The 25,264-nt window shown below is 41.5% G+C and overlaps 1 protein-coding gene across 1 annotated transcript in view; it reads right to left on the reverse strand.

Moving 5' to 3' along the window:
- LAMB1 (laminin subunit beta 1) overlaps nt 1–25,264 on the reverse strand; it is a 74,535-nt gene that overhangs the window by 10,822 nt on the left and 38,449 nt on the right. Inside the window, exons 15-24 of the mRNA XM_056846479.1 lie at nt 25,039–25,166; nt 24,720–24,840; nt 23,201–23,405; nt 22,200–22,343; nt 21,640–21,871; nt 20,729–20,892; nt 18,986–19,210; nt 16,638–16,855; nt 15,099–15,195; nt 3,362–3,731 (exon numbers count right to left, since the gene is read on the reverse strand). Coding sequence (XP_056702457.1) covers nt 3,362–3,731; nt 15,099–15,195; nt 16,638–16,855; nt 18,986–19,210; nt 20,729–20,892; nt 21,640–21,871; nt 22,200–22,343; nt 23,201–23,405; nt 24,720–24,840; nt 25,039–25,166 — 1,904 coding nt within the window. The remainder of the gene's footprint in view (nt 1–3,361; nt 3,732–15,098; nt 15,196–16,637; nt 16,856–18,985; nt 19,211–20,728; nt 20,893–21,639; nt 21,872–22,199; nt 22,344–23,200; nt 23,406–24,719; nt 24,841–25,038; nt 25,167–25,264) is intronic.

Consider the following 25,264-nt stretch of genomic DNA (forward strand, 5'->3'; position numbering starts at 1 on the left):
TAGGCTTCCTTCCCTCCCCTACAATGTGGTCAATTGTTTTGTTACAACTTCCTTAACTTAAAAAACTGCTTTATCAGAATATGCCACTTTTTATCACCATGACTTTATAAACACAAGCCAGCAAAATGCTCATGAAACAGATGTGTGAGGTTTAATTTGAACTGGAATCCAGAAGTCTGGCATAAAGCCCTTAACTGCATGGGTCAGAGTGTCGATTGTTAGAATCCATACATAGCTACTAATGTTTTTTCAAACAATCATTTTTACAGAATATAGGGCTGGCTAGTTTCAGGGGGTGGGGAGGAGGAAACTTGCTCAATAGATTCTTTTCAACACTCTGTAAAACACAAAGTAAAACAGAAATCGGAGAGCTGGATGTGTAACAGTTTTAACTGGCTGCATGCAAAGCAGATTTTACAAGAGTGGCTATGAAGCAGTTTCGGAATGCAGGGCTCAGATCCATCTTTAATCCCAGGGTTCAGTCCTTGGAGGTCTGCAAATTAATATGAATTTATTTGTCTAGGGTCAGCCCCAGAACCAAGTAAATGGCATATGAATGTATTTCTGTGTGATTATTATAATGAAAATCTTACAGCTCTACTAGCCCTTTTACCCTAGACGTTGATACCCTTCTTCTGTAGGGCTATTCTTGAAAACAAAGAATCTACTGACCTTTTAGGTTGGTTCCTACCAACAAACCATTACACAGATTTCAGCTAAGTTTACAAAACCATGGTCACTTGCTATAATGTGAGAAAAGCCAGCTTCAGTGCATTGTTCTACCTTTAGCTTGTTGGTATCAGCAACCAGAACCCAGACCCTGAGATAAGAACTTTTCCTTCTCCCCCATCATCACATATCATTGGGAAAACAACATCAGGGGGAGGCCCGTATGCCTTGTTGTTGCCCTCCAGAGTAACTGGTTGACCTCTGTGTATGACAGGATGCTGGACTAGATGGATCACTGCTCAAATCCAGTAGGGCTCTTATGTTCTTATGACTAGTTTTGACCCTGTGCAAATGCAAAATGGAAATGTCCTTCTGCACACTGAATTTTGAGATGACCTGACAGATTTTATTGCATCATAGGTGGTACAAAAGATCAGCTACTGCAGAAGAACCACCAGCTCAACATCTTTGCTCTAGGTGACCAATCTCTTAAGCATTACTATAAACCTTCTCCATGCAAAGCACAGAACAAAAAGCTATTCTAGAGCTGTTCTTGTCTGGTAAAAATTAGTCCTTGCGCAAGGAGGAGGAAATATGCTCATAACAGCTCTGAAATTCATGTCATGAGAGTAGCATAGCAGTCCAGACTGGGGGAGGAGAAGAAAGACAGTTTCCCCAGTCTGATCAAGAACATCAAACTTAGTAACTAATATGTACGGCATCTCTTTAGGAATAGTCATTTTTTAACCCTGATTTGTCTGCAGATTTGGTAGGGGAAAGGTTTGATTCTGTCCCTTGCTTCCACACACAGTTCTCCCCTGCTGCATCTGAGCTTTCCTAACAAGTTTGGTCTTAGTGGCTATCTGAGAATCTACACCCATAACTGTTCAGCATTTTTTTAAAAAAGTCTTTCACTTTCTATCCTTCAGAAAAATAACACACCCCTTGCACCTGAATCTATGTACACTTCATTTACTAAGTGAGAAATTTATACCTTCTCATGTTGCTTGCAACCACTGGTTGTGCTAATGACACACTGGCCAGGTGGTATATGACAGCCAGTGATGCTAGATGGAAAAAATGTCAGGGCAATTTGCTGCAAATCAATCATGTTACATGGGGTAAACGTGGGATATGAAGCATGGACATACCTCAGTCCTTATACATGGTCCAGGCTTGTACATGGTGTATTTGTCTTCTTTTGCTAACATGATTTAAATGTTTAAATTATTTACTTAACTTTTCCCAGAAAACCCACATAACTGATGACAGCAATTCTTTAGCCATTAATTTAGGTACAGAAGAGCGGCTAGCAAGTGTGCAGTTCAACCCTAAACAGAGTTATATGCTTCTAAGCCCACTGACCTAAGCAGACTTAGAAGTCTATAATTCTGTCTAGGATTGCACTGTTAATGAGGACTGGATCCTTTTTCCCCTGCAGTCTCACCTGTCCCTTCCTTCATCTGATTGTTTATTAAAGACCAGAAGTCCTTGTTCCCCTTTTACAAGATCACTCCAAGAGACACTTCACTGCTGCACATTTGAGAAACTCTTCAACCGTTCAGCGGGGAAGGGACAATACGGTTAGCATGAAGGCTTTGCTGGATTGTAGTCTCAGTTTTGCTTTTGGCTTTTAAAGACTTTTTAAAAAATGCATAAGCAATGCATTTTTCTTTGGATTTCTCTGTGAGTATTGTGTAAGTGCATACAGTTCTTCCGAAAGATTAACGAGATTAATAGTATGCTTGAAGATAAGGCTAGATAGGCAAAAATACCCAAACCAGGGTGGGAGGAGAAACCTATATTGGTAACACCTGGAAAGAACTAACTTCCCACACACAGGCTAATCCAGGTAGGATTTGCTTATAATTTGGTAGCATTTAGAGAACAATGAACTTTTCAGATATAAAAGTACTGCAAAGTCTTGAGAAACACCACTTGTGCAAGCCTGTGCTGTGCTTGACTGCCAAGCCCCAGACGTTGAGATTTCTTTGAAGCCATAATTCTTCTCTTTAAAAATCCACATGAAGTGCAACAGAACTTCACAGATAGCAATGTACAAATCAGGGTGGGCGCAACGTCTGTCTAGACATCTTCAGCAGTATTTCATTCTGGCATTAACACTTTCAGGCAAAACCTCTAGGACAGGACAGTGGTTTTAAAACTGCAACTGTTGAGTTAGCTCTAAATCCTTTCCAGTATTGCAAGGTCCTCTATCAATAACAGCTCTATCAATAACAGCTGGAAAATTAGGTTAACCTAACTTATCTCTCATGTGACTGCTGCAAAGCGGTTAAAATATACTGAAATGACAAGAGATATCAACAGACAACATCTGTCTTTGCCTTTTTACCTTCATTAAACAGAAAGTCTGGGAATGGGGGCAAAAGTAAGAAGGTCTTATCTACTACTGTTATCTAGGGGCTACAATGCCAAATCTGGCATTTCTCAGCCTCCCTTGCCTGATATAAACAGAAGTCTCTGTCCTGTGCGGGGTGGGAAATAGAAAGAATCAACAATTGTGTCTCTGTGTTAATTGCTTTGCAGACTCAGTTTCATTCCCAATTTTTCCATGATAGCTGTAGGGTAAAGTTCTAAACCCTCCCATAATTTCAGTACAATTCTCATTAAAATTACTGCACAGTGTTCCCACTGGTGGAGGAAATGGGCTTATTTACAAAAATTTACTTACTCTGCTTCTTCAAAGAGATTTGCAATGTTCTTAAGAGGCTGAGTGGCTGGATTTTGAGCAACGATACTTTTAATCTCATTCAGCTTTTCCTCTACAGAGTTGAGTGTCTGCTGGTAAGGACCACTGACCCCTGTGATTTTCAAAGCCTTGGCTCTCTCCAGGAATCTCTGGGTCCTATTAGTCAGCTCGCTAATGATGACATCCCAGAGAGCAAAACACTGGTGGCACGGTGCACAGTCTGGGAAGGTGCCAGAGTAACCTCGAGTGCACTTATCACATCGGAGCCCCTCAACCCCATCGTTACAAATACATTGCCCGGTGGTACGATTGCATTGAGGGGTCTGGACGCCACGGGAATCACAGTCACAAACTGAAAGAGATTAAAAGAAACGCTAACAAACAGAAAGATGGATTACAGTGAACAAAATTAGGTAACTCTCTTGATACTTTATCCGATATTTCTTCAGACATGAACTTGGATCCCCTTTCCCAACTAATGCTACCTCCCATCTACTTCAGCACAGTATCAAATATCCATTTGGTAAGGGACTGGGGCAGAGTGAATGCCAACACTGTGAGCAGTGTGATGCAGTGACTAACGCTACCTCCCATCTACTTCAGCACAGCATCAAATATCCATTTGGTAAGGGACTGGGGCAGAGTGAATGCCAACATTGTGAGCAGTGTGATGCAGTACTGAACATGTGAACTCGGACTGGGAAGGTCTGAGATCTTTTTAGCTGTTTTTACAATCTGCTTCTAGCCGAAGGACAATTATGAGGATCATTTAGGCTGCTCTGCTTCTGGGCTTTTATATTTTTGGGTTTTACTGTTTGGTTGTTACGGCTGTTAATTTTAATGATTTTATGCTTTATGATTTCATCTGTATGTTGTGAGCCATCTCAAGCAGATCTCTGAAAAGGTGGCAGGATACTCATTGGGGGACCTCGCTCCACTCTCAGCCTGTCCTTCCTTACAGGGTTGCCATGAGAATAAAATGGGATAACCCCATACATACTGCCCTGACCTCCTTGACAGAAAAGACAGGACACAAATATATTAGATAAATAAATCCTGCGAATGTGCATGCCTGTGTTTTAATTAGGTCAAAAGATTGTCTCCTACTTCTTCTAACAATAGAATGCCCTTCTTTTTTGTGGTCTGCCTGCTCTTAGTCAGATAAGACAGCTGTCAATTAAAGGGTTAAATTCACACACACACACACACACACACACACACAGAGAGAGAGATCTATGATCGAGGTAATTTTTGGCTCTGGCTCCAGATCTCTGGAATAGCCTTTCTTAACAGGGCTCGAGGGCACCCCCTTGACTCATTTCTGGAGATGATGCAAGGCTGCTCTGTTAGAAAGGCTTTTGAGAATGAGCAATCTCAGATGTCATGAGCTGTAAGAAGTTTTAATTGTTTTGTTACTGTACTGGTGCTTTTGTGAGCTGCCTGCTGATGGTGGGATATGGAAATTAAAAAAAATAAGTACATTTAAACTATACTCAGTTATGAGTTCAACTCATATCCCATTCAGTCCAATGGCAAAGGTCCACATTAAAATGAATTATCTCTGGTTCACCCTCAATGCGTGCTATAGAATCTGCAGAACATCTCTCGAGACTATCAAAAGAAGTGTGCATGTTCCACTACTCTACCTGAAACAGACAAGTAAAGCAAGAAACTGTAGAATTTGCCATTATTTTAAAAGCTTTGTTTTAATAAGGGATGAGGCAAATTAACAAAAAAGTACCATTACAGTGAACCCAAAAGAGATAAAACCATATACTGCCACTGTTCAAAATGGCATGCCTTTCACACCCAGCAGATCACAGCCTGTGAAAGGATATCAACAGAAGTACAGAGTCCAGATCATGTAAAGTGAGGGTATTACTTTGCTCTGCTCTGGTTAGGCCTCACTTGGGGCATTATGTTGTGGATTTCCTGTGTTGTGTAGGGGGTTGGACTAGACGACCCTTGAGGTCCCTTCCAGCTCTCTGTTTCTGCAATATATCTTTCAAGAAGACCTCATAAATGTAATGCATATATATGACACATCCATCCATCACGAGTCCTGTAAGCCATTATCAACACACACCCCTATACAATTAGCCTATTGTCCAGGCTTCTTTCTAAAATATGTCAGCTGGTTATAAAAATATGGCTTGGTCCAGAGGGGTTGGGGAGTGGGGGGATAATATATGAGGACTGCAAATCTTTCGGAATTGTAGTTACTGAATTTTATTCACATTTACTGGCAGCCATTTAAAAGAATAATTTGCTGTAAACAAAACCTGTCTTGTAGAGCAGGTCCATGCATAGATGAATACACACACACACAAATATGTTGTCTTGCTGTTCAAATTATGTTGGCACAATTTAACAAAATGGCTTTTTTGTTCTCTGAATTATACTCCAACACAAGGGATTTTTATTTCCATCAAAGCAACCTCAGTATTCCCACAGAGAATTGTGATGGAATGTAACCCCCCCCCCCCCCGCAATTCATTCCTCTTTGAAGGCTGAGGGAGGGAAGGGGTCACTTAACCCTTTCCAGGAGTAACAATTACTTCTGGGAACGGGTCACTCAAGATAATGGCTAATTATTAAAATTCCTCACAGGCGTGGAACAAAAACAGAAGCCAGAAGCATTTGACTTCCTTCCCTTGAAGCACCGGGTATCAGATTACACATTCAACCCATTTCAGAATATCAAATTACTTGTTTCTGGAATAAACAAAAAACTGAACTCCGTGAAATTAATGGGTGCTCACAGATTAGACAGACAGACAGACAGACGATTATACATCTCTCTCTTTAAAGAAAAAGCATCAGGATTTCCCCTCAAACAGCTACAACTCTGAGATACATCCAAAAAGACCACAGTAAGCAAAACACATTGTTGTCTTATCATTTATTTAGTGTGTGTGGAGGCAGAAACAAAAAAACCATAGAATTGAAAAGTATTAATTACTGTGATATATATATTTCAGGACTTTTGTGGCCAACCTCTAGTAATAATAATTAGAGTAGCCTTTGTCATTCAGTCAGGTCCCCAACTGGTGGCTTCCAACAAACTATGGAATGGCCTGACCCTGTCATGGGACCAGTGTCAGCACCCGGCCATCTCTTGGCAGAATCAAGAGCTCAGCAAGCAAAGTATGTCTTTGTCAAAGAAAATTGGCCAGGGATAATTACTATGTTGAGGTGCTTCTGATTAAGCCCATCACAGATTATTTTAATTGTAAGCCGCCTCGAGGGAGGAGGTCATTGAAGAGGTGGCATAGAAATATCAAATTTACCATATGGGGTACATTTATAAAAGCAACTAAGTATGGAAGAGTTAAAATCTTGTCAAAATTGATCTATAAGCTCATTCTTGACTCTTCTAAGCCAAGTTAAAACACAGCTGTCCGGATAGTCAGATACACTGGCAGAGTTCCTTGTAGCCAGGGTGGTATAGCGGTTAGAGTGCTGGGCTGAGATCTGGGAGATCCAGTCTGGAATCTCCACTCTGTTATGGAAGCTTGCTGGTTCAAACTGGGCCAGTCATGCTGTCTCAGCCTAACCACACGTTGTTGCTCTGAAGATAAAATGAAGGCGAGGAGAACCATGCTATGTGCCCATTGGGGAGAGAAAAAATGCAATATAAAGCTAGTAGAACTATATTATAATAGAATGGTTCAGGAATATGCTTGTTATAAAGAGAATAGGACTATAAACTGCAGTATTTACTCAAACACAAGACAAGAGTTTTGTTCCAAGTATGCCACCCCCCCAAAAAAAGGTTGGGGTCATCTTAAATTTGAATACAAGTCACAGATATGTCCAATACTACAAAACTTTTGTTTTACATTCAGAGTCATCTTCCCTTTGAGTAAATATGGTATGCTACTGTGTATAGTATATGTTTGTTGTATGTACTCTACCTCACCCCCACTGCACTGTTTTATCGTTACAGTAATCAGATTACATTGATTTACACTATGTCATCTTCCTTCAGTCTCCGTGAGAAAGGTGGACTATAAATAAATGAATAAAACTTGTGTACTGTATTGCCCATATAGAGCCGGATGCTTACAGTTCCTTGTAAAAATGTGTCATACAAACATAACTACTACAGAATCAAAGGCAACCCTACTGTTTCATTTCTATAGGCTTACTGCTTCAGTCTGTTGCAGTACAGAAGTCTTGTTGCCTCTGCTTTTATCTCCATCCATTATATCAGAATCAAGGTTGGGGAGCTATTCTTTACTATTCTTTTCTTTATTTGTGGACCATGTTCTTGCAGATGGTCAAACTAGAACAGCACATACTTGGAGAACATCCATGCTGACATTAAGTGTTGAGGAACACTGGGGAACACTTACTGGCTCTGGATCATCCAATAGTAGATAAACACACATATGGAATCCAGGAATGCAAAAAATGTCCTCAGTACTAATCCCTGGCTAGCACATCTGAGTCCCTGGAGTAGACAATCCTACTAAAAAGGTTAAGGAAGCCAAACTGCTAGATTCATGGTGACATTTTCATGTATGTAGCACAGATGTTTTCCAGATCACCTTTATTTTATAAGGTCTCATTTCAAAACATCAATGTTTTGTAGAATAGAACTAAAGTTCACAATCTGTAAAAGATACTCCTGTGTATGGCTACCACAGTGCCTGAATGTCCCTTGTTTTGGCTAACTGGAAAAGGCAATCCCAAGAACATGTGCATTAACGTTGTAGATTACAAGAGGGTCTTGTAACATTAGACTAAAAAACATTTATTCATTTAATTCATTTGTGCCTCACCTTTTCTCCCCAATGGGGATCTAAAGCTGCTTACATCATTCTCCTCTCCTCCACTTTACTTTCATAACAACCCTCTGAGGTAGGTTAGGCTGACAGAATTGTGACTGGCCTATGGTCACCCAGCCGAGCTTTCAGGGCACAAGCGGGTATTCCAACCCGGGTCTCCCAGATACTAGTCAAACACTCTTAATCTAGACCGTGTGGCACATTTCTGATATCTAAACCATGGAATGTGGTATATCTATACTGGAGCTCTCAAATTTTAGAGAGAGGTCTTGTTTTACTTCTTTTTTTATCTAGTGGGGATTTAAATGTTTTGTCCTGTAGTTCTGCAACAAAACTATTAATATTTTCCTGTTCATATGGAAAGGGATGGGGGGAGAAGTGAAGAATGAACGGCTGTTTTTGAGTCTCAGTGAGAAAGGGGAACTATAAATAAAGCAGGTAAATAAATAAATATTAGTTTATTTAGAAACTCTAGCAATTACTTGAAGGTAGCCATGTCTGCTCATTCCTGTAAATGAAAATCCACACTGGCTCCAATCCAGGAAAAGTCAGTTACATTCAGATGCCACTGAAATCAACAGTCATAATCAAAGCCCCCTTAAATCCAATGGGACTTAACTTCCTTTGGATTGGACCATTGTAAGTACATTTCTCCAGCAAGGCTAAGCACAAAATCTGAGACTGGGTACAGAGTTAATCATTATAAGAGTCTATTTTCATTTTTAGAAAAAAACAAAAAAAGCAAAACAAGAGCCAAATTTCTTGACATAATTGTAGAATACATAGAAAGTCCTTGATAAGATGTATGGTGAAGTGCCTCACAACCCAAAATCAATATAAAAATTTACAATAATTGTGTCTGCATTCTGTACTGGCTCAGAGGTTACAAAAAGCCTTTCAGTAGGCTAACAGGCACACACAGTGTAGATGAGCCACTTCCCAAGCACAGAGCCACCCAGCACTACAGATATGTACATGACCCTGGAGAGAACAAAGACAACCAGGGTCCCACCTAGGGTAGAGTCACACCCAAGCCATAAAGCTGGGAGGTCAAAAGGGGCAGAGCAGATCTTCCTGTTGGGGACAGGAAAAGATCTAATGACCCACAAAGGGTGGGCAAAGGGGAGGTTATTTGACCTCTGGACACAAGGGAGTTCTCTGTGCCTTCTCTCTCAGAAGTCATTCTCCATCCTAATACAAGCCATTCTAAGCAGGTTCCATACTACTTTAGACTCTTATCTTAAGCACATGGTGCTGAACAAAGGGGAGAAGCCTTGAACACTGAGAACCCAGATAATGGATAATTTCTAAATGCCCTGTTTACCTACAAGATGTAAAAACAGTGTTTATGTATGTGGGTACACTTCACTCAATAAAGTAAAATGTGAACTGTAGTCCAGTTGCAAAGATAAAAAAAGAAATGATAGATGGATACTGTGGAATGAGGACTGTGGTAAAGAGGGGAATTGGATGAGATTGAGTGAAAAAGCTGTCTGGATCCAGCCAAATGAATGTTTAGACAAAGGGACAGGATGTGAAAAAAACAGTGGGAGCGACTGGCAAAGATTTCAGTATCAGTATCCTCCTTTGTTGGAGAAATGTATAAAAAGCAGCTGATTGCTTTTGAAGCTTGATGGTAATAAATAAAACATTCAGTAAAAAATAGTTCAAAACTTTTACCAGGCTCATTTTTGTTATAATTTATCTGGAAAAATAAAGTGTATCTTGGGAGCATTCTTAATTATCTTTTAAAACTGCTGTTGCTGTTTTGGACTATTTTAAAATATAATTTTATTTTGTATGAGCATTGGTCATATAGACCCTACCTTCTCCAGTGTTAAAGAACCATTAAAAGATTTAATATCTCAAACAGGAATGTAAACAAATGTATACAAACCCAGTTATATAAAAATAAAAACTAATGAAAAGCCAATGCATCTGTGATATTAACATCATTAGGAAGAAATAAATAATATAAACAGTTCAGAAACACACAAATATATCTGTCTAGGCAGCTTGTTCCATTGTTGAACTGATCTGACATCTCCGTCAGGGACACTTTGTATACAGAATATTCTATTTTGGATTTGAACAAACTATAAAAGGAGACACTCGCTTGTAAAAAGTTCGACAGCAGCCAAGCTGAGATAACAAAAGAATTTGTCTGCATTCAAATATTATGACAAATCCTAAATAAAACAGGATTGTTAGCATTGTGCATGAACACAGCTGGCTTTCTGTGCTTGCTTGCTTTTCTCTCCTCTGCCCTATTTGCAGAGCTTGATTGGACAAGCTACAACAGGCATAAAGTTCAGATGCAGGTGCCTTAGCAAAGGGATACTTGTTTTCCCTATAAAATTCAGGACCCTTAACTTCAGATGAATCCCAGTTTGCAATCCCAGCTGGGTGTGTGTGGCTAAGAATCCCATTTGCCAAGGGGTCATCATTTGGACATCAAAGCAAACTGGAGCTTGAACCAACCAGGAAGTGTTCTTTATTGCATGGCACTTGATTGGAGGAGGTAGGGGTGAGAAGAACATGTGAGGGCAGTAAAGTTGTGTTTGGACATGATTTCAATAAACCTGTTTCATTAGGATTTGTCATGATGTCTGAATGGAGCCTATGTTAGTGTGCTACTACTAATTTTTTTTGCCATCGAGTCACATCTGACTTATGACCCCTGGTGGGGTTTTCATGGCAAGAGACTTCAGAGGTGGTTTGCCATTGCCTGCCTCCACGTCATGACTGGTACTCCTTGGAGGTCTCCCATTCAAATACTTGTCAGGGTTGACCTTGCTTAGCTTCTGAGATCTGACGAGATCAGACTAGCCTTGGCTATCCAGGTCAGAATACTACTAAAGTACTACCAAAAAAAAAATTCTGGACACTACCTTGCAAGTATTTACATACTTTTTTAAAGAAACAAAAATATTCCTACATATACCTTTTAAAAACTTAGAAGTTATGATTATTTCAGTTATAAATGTATTAACAATGATGGAAAACAATGACTGTGAATCTTTTTCTCCCGTTTTTCTTATATTTGAGATGTACAGTTCAACATGGCAAAGAATAGTATTCTTACTGGGTGTCCTTAAGTACATCTGTGCTATTTTAATTAAAAACCATACTCCGGGATTTCTTGGCAATATGCCCATAATGCAAAAATCCCTGAATGGCTAGTGTTAGTTTGTCTTCACACAGACTCATTCAGAATGCTCTTCCAGGAAAATGAGGAAATCTGGGGGATTTACTCTTTAACAGTAAAGTCTGTTTTGCTTATTGATGTAGAGTTCTGATCTGATTCCAGAGCTATCCACTACACACAACTTTCTTCTGTATTCCAGCTAATCCCTTATCGGTATGATGCCAAAAAAAGGAATTTTGGTGCCTTTTCATGTAACTATATCTACTCTATTTTTATATATAGCTTCTAAGTACTCAAATAAGCCCATTCAAAAGTCAAAATGGAGGATTTTGTTACTAATATTGTAAATATGAACTGAGAGCAGCTTTTTAAATTTTACAGAAGTTGGCAGTATACGTACTGATTTGTAGTAATGGCTCCTCTTTAAGGGACTAATGTTGCATAAGGGGAAGGAAATTTCAATACTACAGCACAAATCTGTACAAAAGTTTTGGATTACCGAATAACTGGTGGCGCTTCTTCCTCATAAATCTTTTACTTTTACGCCCATTCCTTAAGGGGTGGGTGGGCGAAGATCATTAGGAGCCAGCATGACCCCGCGCCGGTGTAGATGCCACCTTATCATGGAATAAGGTGTCCTCTACGCCGGTGCAGGGGCAAATACGCTGTCATCCGGGAGCTGCTGGCCCCAGCCACCAGAGCAGCCATGCCGGTAGGGGGATGCCGGTGTGGGGGGTTGATTCTGGGAGCGGAGCTGCCTTTGGGCAGCTTCCTAACCCCGTTTGCCAAGGGAACGCCCCCTTGAACTGTGGCGGGGCTGCGCCACCTTTTTGGGTGGCACAGCCTCACTTTGTTCAATGGGGCATTTCCCCCCTTTTTAAGTATTTTTATTTTTTAAACCACTCTTGTTGTCTCTGCAACAGCTAGGAAGCCTGAGGACGCAGAGTGACTCCGCCACTCCTGGCCACCACGGATCTACCCCCCCTTTCAGGATTGCGCACTTAGTGAAGAAAGAAAACAAAATTTCTAGTAGTGAACCGTAGATACACTCCAGCTTTTCAGACTAAGCTCCAATATTTGTTTGCCTAGCCAAGAAGACTATAAATAACTCACATATTTAAAGAGTAGTACTCTTTATGGCATCTTCCTGATTTCAATAGCACTCATCTGTTGAAAACTACATTTGTTCAAACTATTTCAACAGTTATTAAATCCACTTTTGTCTCATTGTGAATTATTTCAGAAAAAAATATAATATTTTACAAATATATTTACAAGGTTTCTCTGACAGGGAGGCGGGACTGAGGCATACTAAAGAGGTAAAAGAAAGGAAAGAGGAAAGGTAAAACTGGAGGGAGGCGGGACAAAGAAGAGAAAAGGTAAAACAGGAAAGCTAAAGATGGGAGGAGTGGAACCAAAAGCAAAGAGACTAGAGGTGCCAGTCTCCACATGGGGCCTGGAGATCTCCTAGAATTACAAGTGTATGGGACAAAGAAGACTGACCGAAACATTACACACAAGGAAAAAGGTGACTCAAAATCAGCTTCCAGAAAAAGACATGGGTAGAAGTGGTCTCAAAAGGAATGGAAAAACATCATGCCGGGGGGGGGGGGGGGGGAATGACACACACACAAAAACTGAAGTGAAAACTAAAGGTATAAAAATGTATGCAAAAATCAGAGGATAAACCAAAGCAATATAGGAGAAGAAGAGTTGGTTTCTATATGCCGACTTTCTCTACCACTTAAGGGAGACTCAAACCAGCTTACAATCGCCTTCCCTTCCCCTCCCCACAACAGACACCCTGTGAGGTGGGTGAGGCTGAGAAAGTGTGACTTGCCCAAGGTCACCCAGATGGCTTCATGTGTAGGGAAACAAATCCAGTTCACCAGATTAGCCTCCGCGACTCATGTGGAAGAGTGGAGAATTAAACCCGGTTCTCCAGATCAGACTCTACCACTCCAAACCACCACTCTTAATCACTATACCACACTGGCTACACCAGAACCTGCTAAAAAAAAAACCATGGGGAAAAGCCCTAAGACAGGGCTGTCAAACATATGGCCCGGGGGCCAGATCCGGCTTTTTGAGAGCTCTTATTCGGCCCACGAGCCAGCCAAGAATGCCATCCCCCCAACTCTTGATCTGGCCTGGCGAGTCATGGCCCAGCCCTATCAAGTGACATTTATGTCATATCCGGCCCTCGTAACAAATGAGTTTGATGCCCCTGCTCTAAGAGATAACCTTGTGTAGACCAGAAGCTACTTCATCGGATGCATCTGAAGCTCTAGAAGTATCCAATGAACTACGCTCTAGTCCTCAAAAGCTTAGGTAAAAAATTATCTGTTGGTCTTAAAGGTGCCCCAAAACTAATTTCTAATCAATTGTTAAGAAATATTAGGACACAGGAAATAATTCCTCTTCCCTTTGCCACCCAGTCAGGAGACATAATATTGTTATAATGTAAAATGCAAAATGTCCTGGTCCCATCTTATTTAAAAAAAAACGTACACAGATTAGTTAAAGAAATTATAATGTTTATAGAATACTGGAAAATGGATTTTTGTTACTCTGTAAAACCATATATGTTGCTTTCTCGGATATAAAATTAATCAAAGATCATTTTTATTATTTTTTACATTCACACTAGTTCCAAGTAAGTTTCAATCTGGGCAATCATCCATTCCACAATGGGGCATGTTTATAATTATCAACTGGCATTCTGAATCCAGATTTCTATAACAACCTAATTAATGCAGATTAGTCATTCTTGCCAACCGTAGAAAGTCTGCATAACTTACAGACTTGTCATTAATGGCATTTTCTTCTACTCCCACATACAGCAGTCTGCAAATATTACCATATCTATGACACAGTGGATGTTCATGTAGAATGGTGAATATGGGGATATACACCTTGCAGCAAAGGTCACCTGCAAAGCACCCTTAAAGGCACTATCACATGCATCTTTTGGAAGAGTTATTAAACTTTTTTTTTTCCAGGCTGTTGCAGTCGTGCTCGCTCTGTGGCTCCCAGAAAGCCAAATCCAAAATGGCATCAACCAAAAGAGCCACATTGTTTCCATCCTTGGCACGTGGGCCTGCACCTCAGAGAGGATTCAGTTCACCTGTTCCTCGAGCAGTGGCTATTCCAAGTTGGAAACCACCTGCCAACTACGTCCCACCGGGCATGGGCCTTGCCCACCATGCTGGAACATGGGGCTGGTGCCACATTAGGGAACAGTGCTCCGAAGAGCCACAGGCGACTTGCCAGAGAGTCTCCTACACCTCCCAAGCAACTAGGTATCACTGGGATACTGAACAGCTGGTGCAAATCTGGTAGTGGCTGTAGAACGGGTATCTCTAATTTTTAATCATTTGATATTATATCTGTGCGCCCTTTGAAATGGCTCAGTCAAGCTACCATTTGTTACAAAGTTACTTACTTTGTAACCAAAATTAAACTTGCTTTCACTAAAACAGCACTTGAGAAAAACCAGCCAAGATCAGTGAGCTTCTTTGTTAAGTATCGTAGGTACAAATATTGCAATATTGGGGGGGAAAGACACTGCTGAACGCTCTACAGAATCTTGTTCTCTCTTGTTCCTCAAAGCTTTGAAGCTTAACTGCACTAACATAAACGTTCCTTTGTTTCTTTCTATGTGCACAAGCACAGGGCAAGCTGGCAAGTTATCTAGACTCCAAATTGTGTGAGAAGTTACAATAATGGATAGAAATATTTCTTCAGAGAGCACAAGTAATGAAACCAAGTGGCTCACCTTGGCAGTCCACACTGGGGTCACCCCAGTAAAACTCCTGGCATTCACTACACGTGCGACCTCCGAATCCTGGCATACATTGGCACTGTCCAGTAAACTGTTAACGCAGGGAAAAAAGCACGGAAATATGTCTTAGGCCAGATGAATCCACTGCAAAAACTTTCTTGAGCCATTACAATACTTTCTCATCTGGATCGTCCCTGCATTATAAGTAGTATCAGAAATACTAAAAGTGTGAATAGGGCATTATTCATCAGCAACCTTAATGAAATAGTTCTGCCTTCTTCAGAATAGAAATTTCTCTGTAACTAGGAGATCAATGGACTCAAAAAAGCACACATACAGTAACTGAACCCCATTCTCCTTACTAATAGAACAATACACCTACCTTCCCCTGATCAATCAACTCAAATACAGTATTCCAGACAACAGACACGATGCAGGGGGAAAAATACAGCCAGAGCAAACAGTGACAGGTGACTCAAGCAAATGAGTCAGACCACATCAAAAGATATGTTTAAGTAAAGACTCCAGAGGGTCAGTGGCCACGTTAATGTACAAGAACGAATATGGCAGTTGGTCAAGACTTAACTGCCATATATAGAGATGAAACAAGCATCCACTGCATTCATCCATTACAGCTTTTACAGGTTTGCAGCAGTTCAGATTGTAGCTTAAGGACTGTATGCAAGCATTATCATAGCATTAGTGGTTTTTCTTTCCCCTTTATTGCAGTTTTTTATTAGTTTTGTTATTCTGTGGGCTGTTCAGGACCAGTATAATGCCCAAGTGAAGCAAGCAGCTGCTCGGGGCACCACATCAGCTGGGGCAGTGGGGAGTTGGCACATGTCATACCTCCCTCCCGGTAGCTGTGCCTCTGCTGCCTATCTTGGATTTCAAGTTGTTCCCTCAGCAACTTGCCTTGCACCTAGTGGGGCAGCATGAAAAGAGGGTGTTTTGGGCAGCCAAGAACGTCAAGCCATTCCCTGGATTAGATGGACAGGCGCTTTATTCAACGGTTAGGAGTACAAAGTGCAGAATAACTCAGGGCCAAACTACATGCCATGGGATCCTCATGTCTGCCACAAGGAAGTGACCTCCATTTTAAAGTCATTTAAAATGCCGCAAGGGCCCGATCCTGATTGGGCCCTCAGCAAGGCACTCATCTCCTTCCCACACACCTTTTCAAGTGCCAAAACAGGTGCGGGCAAGGGACTTTAGTATTTGATAAGGTGCAGGAGAGAGGAGAGGAGCTCCTCAGCTCAATGCACTGCAGGGATGGGCTCTTTACTTTAAAATGGCAGCAGCCTCCTCGTGCCGGCCGTGCGGACATCGTCACATCTAACTTGGCCCACAGTTACTTTTCACACTGGGGGCAGTGTGAAAAGTTGAACTGCACAGACTACTCTTGCTATACTTCCCTGGGTAACTGGGAAGAAGAAGGGACATAACAATCCAAGCTTCTGTCCCGGGGCTCTTACACAGTCTGGTGTAGCCTTGATTGATCTACAGTAGCAAGACATCTTGTGTACTTCTTACCTCGTTACAAGATGAGCCAAAGGAACGTTCAGCATCACAGCCACACGGTTCACACCCTGTGCCACTGGCCAACTTCCATGTGTTTGGGGCACAGCGGTGACAGTTCTGTCCAATCACATTCGGAAGACACTGGCACTGGCCCGTCTCTTTTTCACACTCGCATTCATTGGTGATGTTGCAACTCTCATTTACTGTTCCCAAATAATTGCAAATGCACCCTGGAGTGAAAGATGGCCAAAGTGAATTTGCTGCAACATGCTTGGGTGGGAAATAAATCAACACACATGGAAATTTAAGAAGTAATTGAAGATAAGGAGGCCTCAGTATCTTATGTAATGGCAAAAATTTGTTATCTGGTTATTAAGAAGAGAATAGCTCTAACAAGAAAGGCAGTGGGTTAGCGATTACACATATATAGTTTCACACAATTTATTCATAGCAGATACATCGCTATCCTCAGGCTTTTTAACTAATCAGGGTATGTATTAAGCTCATGATTGTATACAATTATTTTATTGTGGTAGATTGATTGTATTTTATATTTGAGCTGGTCTTTGACCGTAACAATACTTATTATTATTATTATTATTATTATTATTATTATTATTATGTAATTATTATGTAAACTCTCTTTTGTGGACATCAGCCCTTTCAATTAAAGTGATCACCTTGCTCAATTTGTTTTGCGGGACCAACAATTTACCACTTTGATCTGTGAGGTAGGAACTGAGGTTATTCACTCACAAGCTTGTTGCCCTGACTATTGGGAAGTGAGGGTCCCCGTCCCCCCACTTCCCCATATCATTGATTTATTTATTCTACTTCATTTATACTCCACTTTTCTCCCATTGGGAACCCAAAGTGGCTTACTATATTCACCCCTTCTCCATTTTATCCTCACAACCACCCTGTGAGGTTGCTTGGGCTGGGTGTGTGGGACTGGCCCAACAAACCTCCATGGCAGAGTGGGGAATCGAGCCCCAGTCCAAGTCCCACACTCTGACCTCCACAACATGCTGGCTCAGGTTTTCTCCATCTTTCCCATGAGCCTTCCTAAATCTGTTTGGCTGTGCTATTTTTGGGAAAGGTAGCAGCAAAGCCAAAGCGGCATCTGTGTGGATGGGAAAGTCTGGCTCTGCCCAGTCCTACTCATAACAGCATCAATTTCCCTGCCCAATTGTCCTGCAGTGCCCCCCCTCCCCCGTGCCACCTGGGGACTTCTGTGTTACTTTTTTAAAAATGGTATATGTCATATCAATATATAATGTTCTATCGATATGACAATTACTGAATTCTTTAAAAAGCTTTCCAGTGGTGTGAGGAGAAATGGGCACTCTGGGAAGCTGGGGCAGGGAAAATGTGGGGGAATCCATCATGTGGAAGCCCCACAGCTACAGAGGGAAACCACACATTGCCCTGTGGAACACAGCAAAGAGACAGGCATTCAAAGGCCATGTCACTAGGAGAAGCAGGACCCACCCCCATTTCTCTCAGTGCCTCAAATGAGAATGCTACTGGTCACGGGGCTGTTTCTGAGGATAAAAGAGTGAAGGAAATGCTGTGAACTGTCTTTAGTGACCGCATTATGTATTCCAGTGATGTATTAAGAGTTTGAAACTGTTATAAAAAATACCGTTCGCACTGTTTGGCACCTTTAGCTGTGAAGATGTCTTCCAACCATTTATTAGCCGTTGCATCCAAAATCCCTTTTAAAGCGATGTCTTTTATAATATTTTCAAACTCTTAATACATCGCTGGGAATACATAATGCAGTAACCCCCTAATTCCCTCAGTGTATTCATGCCTTCATGCAGGTGACAAATTCAGGCAGGAAAATCTTTGAAGGTGCTACAAGACTGGACTGTTTTTTTCTTAATTAGAAGCTGACGCTACTCCTCCCCCAATTGCAAAAAAATCTACTTCTCAGGACTTTAGCATAGTAAGGGTGATTCTGAAGACAAAGGGAGAAGCAGCAGGAAATGGCCAGGCTCATTAACGTGACAAGAGGGGAACAATGGGTGCTATCAGGAAAGCCTTATCTCTCACAGAGAGTGCAGCTCTTCAGGATATGCAAAAGCTGGCTATCTTCTTTCTCCCCACTATTCAGCATTTTCGTTGTAAGTGCCATCCTTTCACAACCCAAGAATACCTCCAAGTAATTACTTTCCAAGGGTATTAGGTTAAATCAGAAATGCCTCATCATCTGCAGTAGATCTATTCAAACTAAGCTTGAGTTCTGTATTGACCTTTCTATCTGCAGATTCCTGGCATTTGGTGCACTAAGAAATACCCTAACACTTAACAGGAGACAAGCAAGGGTCAGCGGCAGAGGCCTTCCCATCACTTACTTCTACAGTCCTGCTGAAGGGCCCGTCCATAAAAGCCGTGTTTACACAGCTGGCAGTTTCTCCCCTCTGTGTGATACAAGCACTTCAGGCACAGCCCTGTCTTTTTGTCGCAGGCCTCTGGATCAGTCACGTCTATGTTGTTGCTACACTGGCAGGGTCTGCAAGCCCCTCCGACCACCTCGGGGTTTCCAAAGAAGCCAGAAGCACATTCGTCACATCTACTCCCTGTTCAATAAGCCAAGCACAGAAGAAATCATCCACATTTTTTCAGCTCACAGTACAGTTCAGTCGTTAGCTGCGAAGTCAAACAAAGCCATCTGCTGAGAAACAAGGTACTAAATGACCACGAACAAGGAAACTTCAAAAAAGGCATTTCTAGTCAAACTGAAAGGATAAGCAGAGCGAAACCCAACCCTGTGGCTTGCGCTTGGCAACTAATTTCCAGGGGTTGGGGTGGAGGGTAGGAAAGTCAACCCATGAAAATCAACCTGGAGATCTCTCAGAGTTACAGCTGATCTCCAGACTACAGAGATCAGTTCCCAAGAAGAAAATGGCTGCTTTGGAGAGGGAACACCCCTACTGAGCTCCCTCCGCCCAAAACTGTACCCTCCCCATGCTCCACCCCCACAAATATCCATGAATTTCTCAAATCAAGAGTTGGCAACCCTAAACCCATAGCAACTCTGGCTCTTGAGGGCTGCAGTTGCCACTATTGCTGTGCCAACAGGACCAAGATGAGGACCTGGAACACGGACTGCTTTCCTCAGGGCCTCCTTTTTATCACTGCTTAAAAGAGCTGGGATTTAATTATCTGGCACTATCTTTACTCTTTTCTCTACATTTTTTTGTGTACTGAGTTATTAACTCTTAAATGGTTACTGCTGTTAGATGTTCTCTCCTGGATTTTGGGATGGGATCTTGCATTTTTGTAAACTGCTTTAGCAGCCAATCATGGGTGAAAACGGATATAAATTTAATCAATATTTTCCCCCTTCCATTAACTGCTTTGTCCCAGGAAAGCCTTTGTGTTATTTTAAATCAGGGATTCCCAAAGTGGGCCCTGGGGGGCAGTGGGGGCAGTGGGATTGCCTAGGGGGGCACTAAGAGGCAAGGGGGCAGCAGGGGAAGCTAGAGGTGGGCCCCTTCAACTGTGTTGTTGGATAGGGTAGGGGCGCTGGGGTTGAGTTTGTGGAACCAAGGAGGCGGTGACCCGAAAAGTTTGGGAACCACTGCTTTAAATGTTACCAACTTTGCCTAGTAATAAAATAACTGAATTCTACTCTCTTCCCTCCATCTGTCTCCTTACTGAGGACCCAAAGTGGCTTATTCTGTTCTCTCTTCCATTTTATTCTCACAACAGCTGTGTAAGTAGGCTGAGATTGTGTGACTGGCCCAAGGTCACCCAGAGAGCTTCTGTGGCAGAGTGGGGATTCAAACCTGGGCCTCTCAGATCCTAGTTGACATTGAGACCTTTGTTGTTTTATTTTCTTGAACATCTAACCTGAGAAAAGGTGTCCTGAGTGATTCTAGCTTTCATCCTACAGTATGAAAACGAGTTGATTCAAATATAAACATTTTCCTTGCTCTGTGGTTATCAACCTGGTTGATTAGGATGCTGATTTTAACACTAAAACCATGACAAGCCGTTCTAAGATACTGATACATTTTCCTCCATTCTCTCTCACCCTCCTGAACACAGACAAATAACAGTATTGGGACACTTGCATTCACCAGATACTTTACCTCTGTAGCCTTTCTCACAGACACAAAGCACCTGCAGTGTGACAGGATCTTGGTAACAGCCACTGGCAAATTGGCGGCCACTTTCCGGCCCATCTGGGCAAGGGCAAGGGCGGCAGTGATCTCCAGATCCCAGGACAGGATCCCCGTAATAACCACCAAGGCATCTAATTTTACAACAAAAGATCCGTTAAGAATACCAAAGGAATACTACACACATCTCTACCTATCCAAATGGCCCAGCGGCAGCTGATTGCATACAGGGGAGTCAGTATTTGCCAGGCTCCAAATGCTACCAAACACAGGCTGAATAGTCCTATTTTACAGATGTTTCACTTGGCTCTTTACTGATGTTAGTAGAAAAAATGCCCTGCCAAGCCAATTTCATTTTGCATGTTACATAAATACACTTTCGTTCACAAGTTGATATATATTCTGGAAAGTTTTGTAGAGAGACTTTTGGGTGAGGAAATCCAATTACAATACTTTTCAGCACAGAAATATGGGTTGGATCTGTGTGATCAACCTTGAGAAAGGCAACTAGAAATAAAGAAACAAACAATTAATTAATAAAAGTAAGGGGGAATGGTAGAATTGCATTGATGAGGGCAAAATGCTAAATGGTTCATTCAGTGGCTTGCACCCCATGGCAAATCTCTGCTGAATGAAGGGGTTTCCATCAGTAGAATGGGACTTCGCTCCCCCCCGCACCACTGCAGCCCAAAACAATCCCTCAAAATGCAGTACTGGGGGACGGGACAACCAGGAATAGTATGAGAGGAGAACTGGAGGCTGACAGAGAAATGGGGACGGGACTCTGCAAAAATCGCTCCTCACTTTCCGTTAGTCAAAATTTTCTGTGGGATCCAACCCAATGAATGTACCAGTCAACCAGATGTCCAAAGAAGCAGTACCTTTCACAATTGTGCCCAGAGGTGTGATCCCGGCAATTCAAACACTGCCCGCTATATGGGTCACAATCGTCTGCATGGCCATTGCACTGGCAAGCTTGGCAGTTTGGAAATCCCCAGTAACCAGGTAAGCATCTGTCACACTGACGGCCATATATCCCATGGAAACAGTGGCACTGTCCAGTCTCCGGGTGGCAGAAAGGATTGACAGAAGCTTGGACGTGACACTCGCAAGCTAAAAAGAACACAGAGACACATCTTGAATGAAATTAAAACTGGACACATGACCCTCAATCACAAAGAAACCCAAAATGTCACTAGGAACTGAAGACTAGAATGTCTTGGCCATAAAGCACCTGGAAGAAGAGTGGTTTTTACCTAAGTTCATAAGGACTCTTACAGGTTTACTGAAAAAAGAGCTTTTTTCTTCTCTTAGGCAGTTATATCTTTCAATAAGCAACACCAATGTTTTGATAAACTGCATCTTTATCGTGCTTTCCGTCCAAGGAGCTCAGACTCTCCCCCGCCTATCTGCAAATTCTTAGGATGAAACAGCTACATACCTCTGCATCCACTAGGACCAAATCCAAAAGTGCCTGGAGCACATCTGTCGCATCTTCTTCCAACCACATTTGGCCGACACTGACACTGGCCTCCATTAGAATCGCACACAGAACTTAATGAGCCTTGAGGGTCACATTGGCAAGCTTAAAAAAAGGGAAAGAAAATAAAAGCCTGGAAATACAAAAAGGTGGACCCTCTCGACAAAAAACAACAACAACACTGTGAAAATTACTGGTAATAGAGGACTAATGTTTACAGTTCTAATATGGTAGACATTAGCGATGCAAACATTATATTATCACTTTGGACTACACAAGCTGAGATTGTCTTACTGTACATTTCAGAGACTCTTATACTGTTATTTATATGTTGTTATTTTATCCATCTACCATCTCACTGAAGTTGTTTCAACATGTTTTCAGGCTGCTGTTTTTATCCTGCTGTATGGTTTAGTGTTGTTTTTATTGATTTCATTTTGTTTGATTATAGTTGTCATTATTGTAAAGAACTTAAAGCATTCTGGGAGGGGGAGGGAAAGTGGTCAAGCAGTAACTTAAATAAATATCAAATGAGTACAGGGGTCAGCCCAAAGCCTTTTTAGACAAAAGCTAATCAGAACAGAAACAATGCCCAGGGTTTAGAGGAAGATTTAGAGAGGATAAATAGCTGTCAGGATTACGGAGGGATAAAAGAAGAATACTTTACAGTTTTAAAAAAATCAAAATCTATTCACTGAACTGGACATTATTTGGAATTTAAACATGCAGTTTTTAATAGACTGTACTCTATATGCTCCATCTTAGCACCTTCTCATATGGCCAATGTCTGTTTATTCAGCTGCTCTGTTTTCTGTTTACATGCTGGAAAACTGCATTCCACCTTCAAAGGTGCAGCCGGGCTTGCTGAAATGGGGGCAACACAGTTTCCTCCTAGTTATCCCCAATCCCGTCATGAATCCCACTTGGAACTACCTTGCTCTAAATCAACTATATCTACTTACACAATGCTGTCTCATGCAACAGAGCTGAGATGCTAAAAATCATATTCCTGCAAACATCAGTCATAGGTGTTTTAACAACACTCCTGCTGTTCTCCAGGCACCGGTATCTCTGAAACGTTTCCCAGGCACTGTTGGTCATCACATCATCGCCTCTTCCTCCAACTGTGAATATGTCCAGCGATTTGCAAAAAGGCATAAGGACAAGCTGGGGAACGGAATGAGGTTGAGCACAGCAGGATTACTATTATAATCTAAGCCCTGATCTTGTATACAAATACATTTATTTATGGCAAAAGCCAGAATAAAAGTCCAACTACAACCTGTGAGAGATTAGGATCTCTCCTGTTTAAAATATCACAATTTAAAAACAGTTAAATCCAATAATTTACCAGATAAAAATTAGCCTGCCCCAGTGATTACCTTTCCCATACGGATCTTAATGGCAGCAGAGCAAAATTTGGCAACTTGAGAGAGACAAAAAGAGACCCCGTCCCAAAGAAAAAGTTTCATTATCTCTTCCTCTGATTCCATTAAATTAATCAGTGGATGGATCAGGTTCCTCCAAATACCCTCGTAATAATCACATCTTGTATAAAAGCCCACTATGTTTCAGACAAATACACAGTAGAGCTTAATTTAAAATAACAGACTGTAGTTTATTTATTTCTTCATGTATAGTCTGCTTCTTTCACAGACTCAAGTCAGATTACAACATTTTTTAAAACGCCAAACACAATAAAAACCATTTACAAACTTTCAGTGAACATTAAAACTATATCAATATCTCCTTTGTTGAAATTCACTTCTGAAAAGTTCTGTTCTACACACTCAGTGGAATTATACTAGTATGCGAGCTTTCCTAACCTCACAGAAAACGCTTGGATATGGGCAGCCACTGATCTTACCCATTTGCAGGGTGGCACCTTCAAAAGATCTTGCTCAGATCAATAACATATAGTATCTGTTAAAAAGAATGCAATCCAAAAACCTCCTACAGGTTTCCCCCCTCAACCTCAACTTTTTGCACTGCAATGGGAGCAGCTCCTAAAACCTTGACTTGCTGTCACGCTAGGAGAACTCTGGTTCTGAAAAATATCAGTTTTAAAGCAAAGATATCAATTATAATTATTTGTAGATTTAAGCAACAACTAGAAATAAATAAAACTCTGGGCAAAAGCCATGTCTTCCCATACATGCACTTCTGTCAGCTGTATATCTAGGAGAGAATCCCCGGAGGGGTCTCTGTTCTCCTCCTCTTCCTTCCTGTAAGCATCCGAGCATACAAGAGTGCCAGGCCTACAGGGCTACATCTAGCCATTACCACAAATACAAAGAATGTATGTCCCTTGTGGGCAGAGATCAACTGACCTTCCTTCCTTCCAGGCTGCTCCACAACACAAACTCTTTATGCTAAAAATCATGCTAATAAGAGAAGATGGATCACACCCTCAACCTCTACATACTTCATAAGCATATTTTTTGCAATAAAACAAAGCAAATGAAATTATAATGCACTTACTGAGTCAATGAGAGTGTATGGATTTTCCACCTCAGTATTGTATGAGTACTGGGGCAGCTCCAAACGAACAGTGTAATTCAGTCCCTTCTCAAAGCATATTGGATGTGGAAGGACCACGTATCTGCATCGACAACAAAACACAACATCAGAAAATGATCCATTCTAAGTGGGAATAAAATAGTATTCAGGAGGAAATATACAAGAAGCAGTAGGATGACAATTAATGGATTAAGCATGAGATTGACAATTATTTGGAATCCATTCTACCTCCCAGCCCATTTGCTGCACCTTTACTGTATCCACCTGGTGTTCAACTCACCTTGAACCTGGTGATAATGATACCTCCTGGTTATCATCATCAGGAACAGTATTACCACATCTGCTGCTGCTAGGAATCGTGCCTGGGCGAAATACGGTGATAACGGCTTTCTCCCACTGTTCTGGTAACTGGGGGGGAAATCAGTCCACACTAATATACAATATACTCAAGGTGCTCTGCAGGGATACAAACTGATTTTGGCTGATGCAGGACCTGGATTACACAA

Source organism: Euleptes europaea, chromosome 3 (genome assembly GCF_029931775.1).
Source record: "Euleptes europaea isolate rEulEur1 chromosome 3, rEulEur1.hap1, whole genome shotgun sequence".
NCBI lineage: Eukaryota > Metazoa > Chordata > Lepidosauria > Squamata > Sphaerodactylidae > Euleptes > Euleptes europaea.